The sequence below is a fragment of the Bison bison genome, unplaced genomic scaffold (genome assembly GCF_000754665.1).
Source record: "Bison bison bison isolate TAMUID 2011002044 unplaced genomic scaffold, Bison_UMD1.0 scf7180017846365, whole genome shotgun sequence".
Taxonomy (NCBI): Eukaryota; Metazoa; Chordata; class Mammalia; order Artiodactyla; family Bovidae; genus Bison; species Bison bison.
In genome coordinates, this window is record NW_011476938.1 from 16,209 (window position 1) to 17,826 (window position 1,618).

The following is a 1,618-nucleotide window of genomic DNA, read 5'->3' on the forward strand; positions in this document are numbered from 1 at the left end:
TCATAAAAGGAGCTTATCCATGACCGGGCACATATAGTTTCTCACTTCATGTACTCAAAGCAAATGCTTCTTTTACCTCGGCTGATGGCAGCCCCTTTACCTGTAAGCTCTTGGTGCAGGAAGGAATTTTGGATTTTATTCCACTTTTGTCTGTGACAAAGATCATGCAAGAACTGAAGGAAACTATGAACCTCATTCCAAAATTGCCATTGGACCTCCTGACATTTAAAATCTGAGGAAAGTGACCAGCCATGGTCTTTGTAGGAAGGCTCTCTTCGAATGGCTCTCTGAGACTGACCACTTTTATCTCTTTGCTTTCTTTTCAAGGGTTCTACGCCAGCCAGTGGGCAGGATTTACTTTGCAGGCACAGAGACTGCCACACACTGGAGTGGCTACATGGAGGGGGCTGTGGAGGCTGGCGAGAGAGCGGCCCGAGAGGTGGGGCCTGAGGTCATGCGCTGTGGAGAAGGAAGTAACTCAGGGTCCTGACAAGCAGGTTAAAGATATCTGAGATCCTGGAGGCCAACTGCCCATTAACCCCCATCTGAAAAACCACAAAACACCCTTTTAACAGTAGTCTTGGGTGAAATGAACACCTTAACCCCAAAGTAATGAGTCCAAGGTAAAAAGACTCCATGGGGCAAAATATCACCATGGCTATACTTGAGAGAGAACCTCGGTCTAATATTATGAAACCAAACATGTTTACCTAGGACTCAGAATTCATTTATGTATTTTCTGACAGTTCCTCTGGTCTCATCCCTATTAAGGCATGTTTGCAGCTACTAAGATTTATTGTGAGTCTAATGATTGTGCTTAGTCTCTTAGTCGTGTCTGACTCGGTGCGACCCTATGGACTATAGCCTACCAGGCTCCTCTGTCCTTGGAATTCTCCAGGCAAGAATACTGGAGTGGGTTGCCATGCCCTCCTCCAGGGCATCTTCCCAACCCAGGGATCGAACCTGAGTCTCCTGTGTTGCAGGCAGATTCCTTACCACTGAGCCACCAGGGAACCCCAAGATGCCACAGATGAAAGATCTTTTGGACATTTTTTGAAGGTTCAGTGGACTACACTGGCTTTTACCCTGGAGTGTATAATGGATATCCCAAAAGACATTGTTAGTCTGTATTTAAAGAGCAGATTAGGAGATTAAGAGAAAGATTAGTAGATTGGGAGAAAGACAGTGTTGTTTTTGTTATTCACCAACATGCTCTTTCTTTTCAGATCCTGCATGCCATGGGCAAGATCCCAGAGGATGAAATCTGGCTGCCTGAACCAGAGTCTGTGGTAGGTTCTATTTTATTTCATGAATTAATTTCTTTCCTTTGAGAACAGTTATTTGCAAATAGAACACACTTGTATATATTCACAGACCCTCCCCTTAGTGATTCAGCCCATGGATGTTTAAAGGGATGTCATGGGTTAGGGCAGAGGTGAGGGATTTAGAAGACCTTTGATAAATTTGTAGTTGCCACATGCCTTGCAAATTATTAGGAAAAAGTATTTTTTTGGTCTGGTGAGATTACTCAGAGAGTTCTAGGCTTATTAAGAACTCAATAAAGGTCTCTTGAATAAATCTCTAACCTGGTGATAGGGTGGAGGAAATGAAGGGAAGA

At 43.9% G+C, this 1,618-nt stretch overlaps 1 protein-coding gene across 1 annotated transcript in view; it reads left to right on the forward strand.

Annotated features, from left to right (window-relative positions):
- Nucleotides 1-1,346, forward strand: part of LOC104988181 (amine oxidase [flavin-containing] B-like) — a 13,240-nt gene extending 11,894 nt beyond the window's left edge. The window contains exons 5-6 of the mRNA XM_010839420.1: nucleotides 328-439; nucleotides 1,227-1,346. Coding sequence (XP_010837722.1) covers nucleotides 328-439; nucleotides 1,227-1,331 — 217 coding nt within the window. The 3' untranslated portion in view covers nucleotides 1,332-1,346. The remainder of the gene's footprint in view (nucleotides 1-327; nucleotides 440-1,226) is intronic.
- Nucleotides 1,347-1,618: the final 272 nt, after the last annotated feature.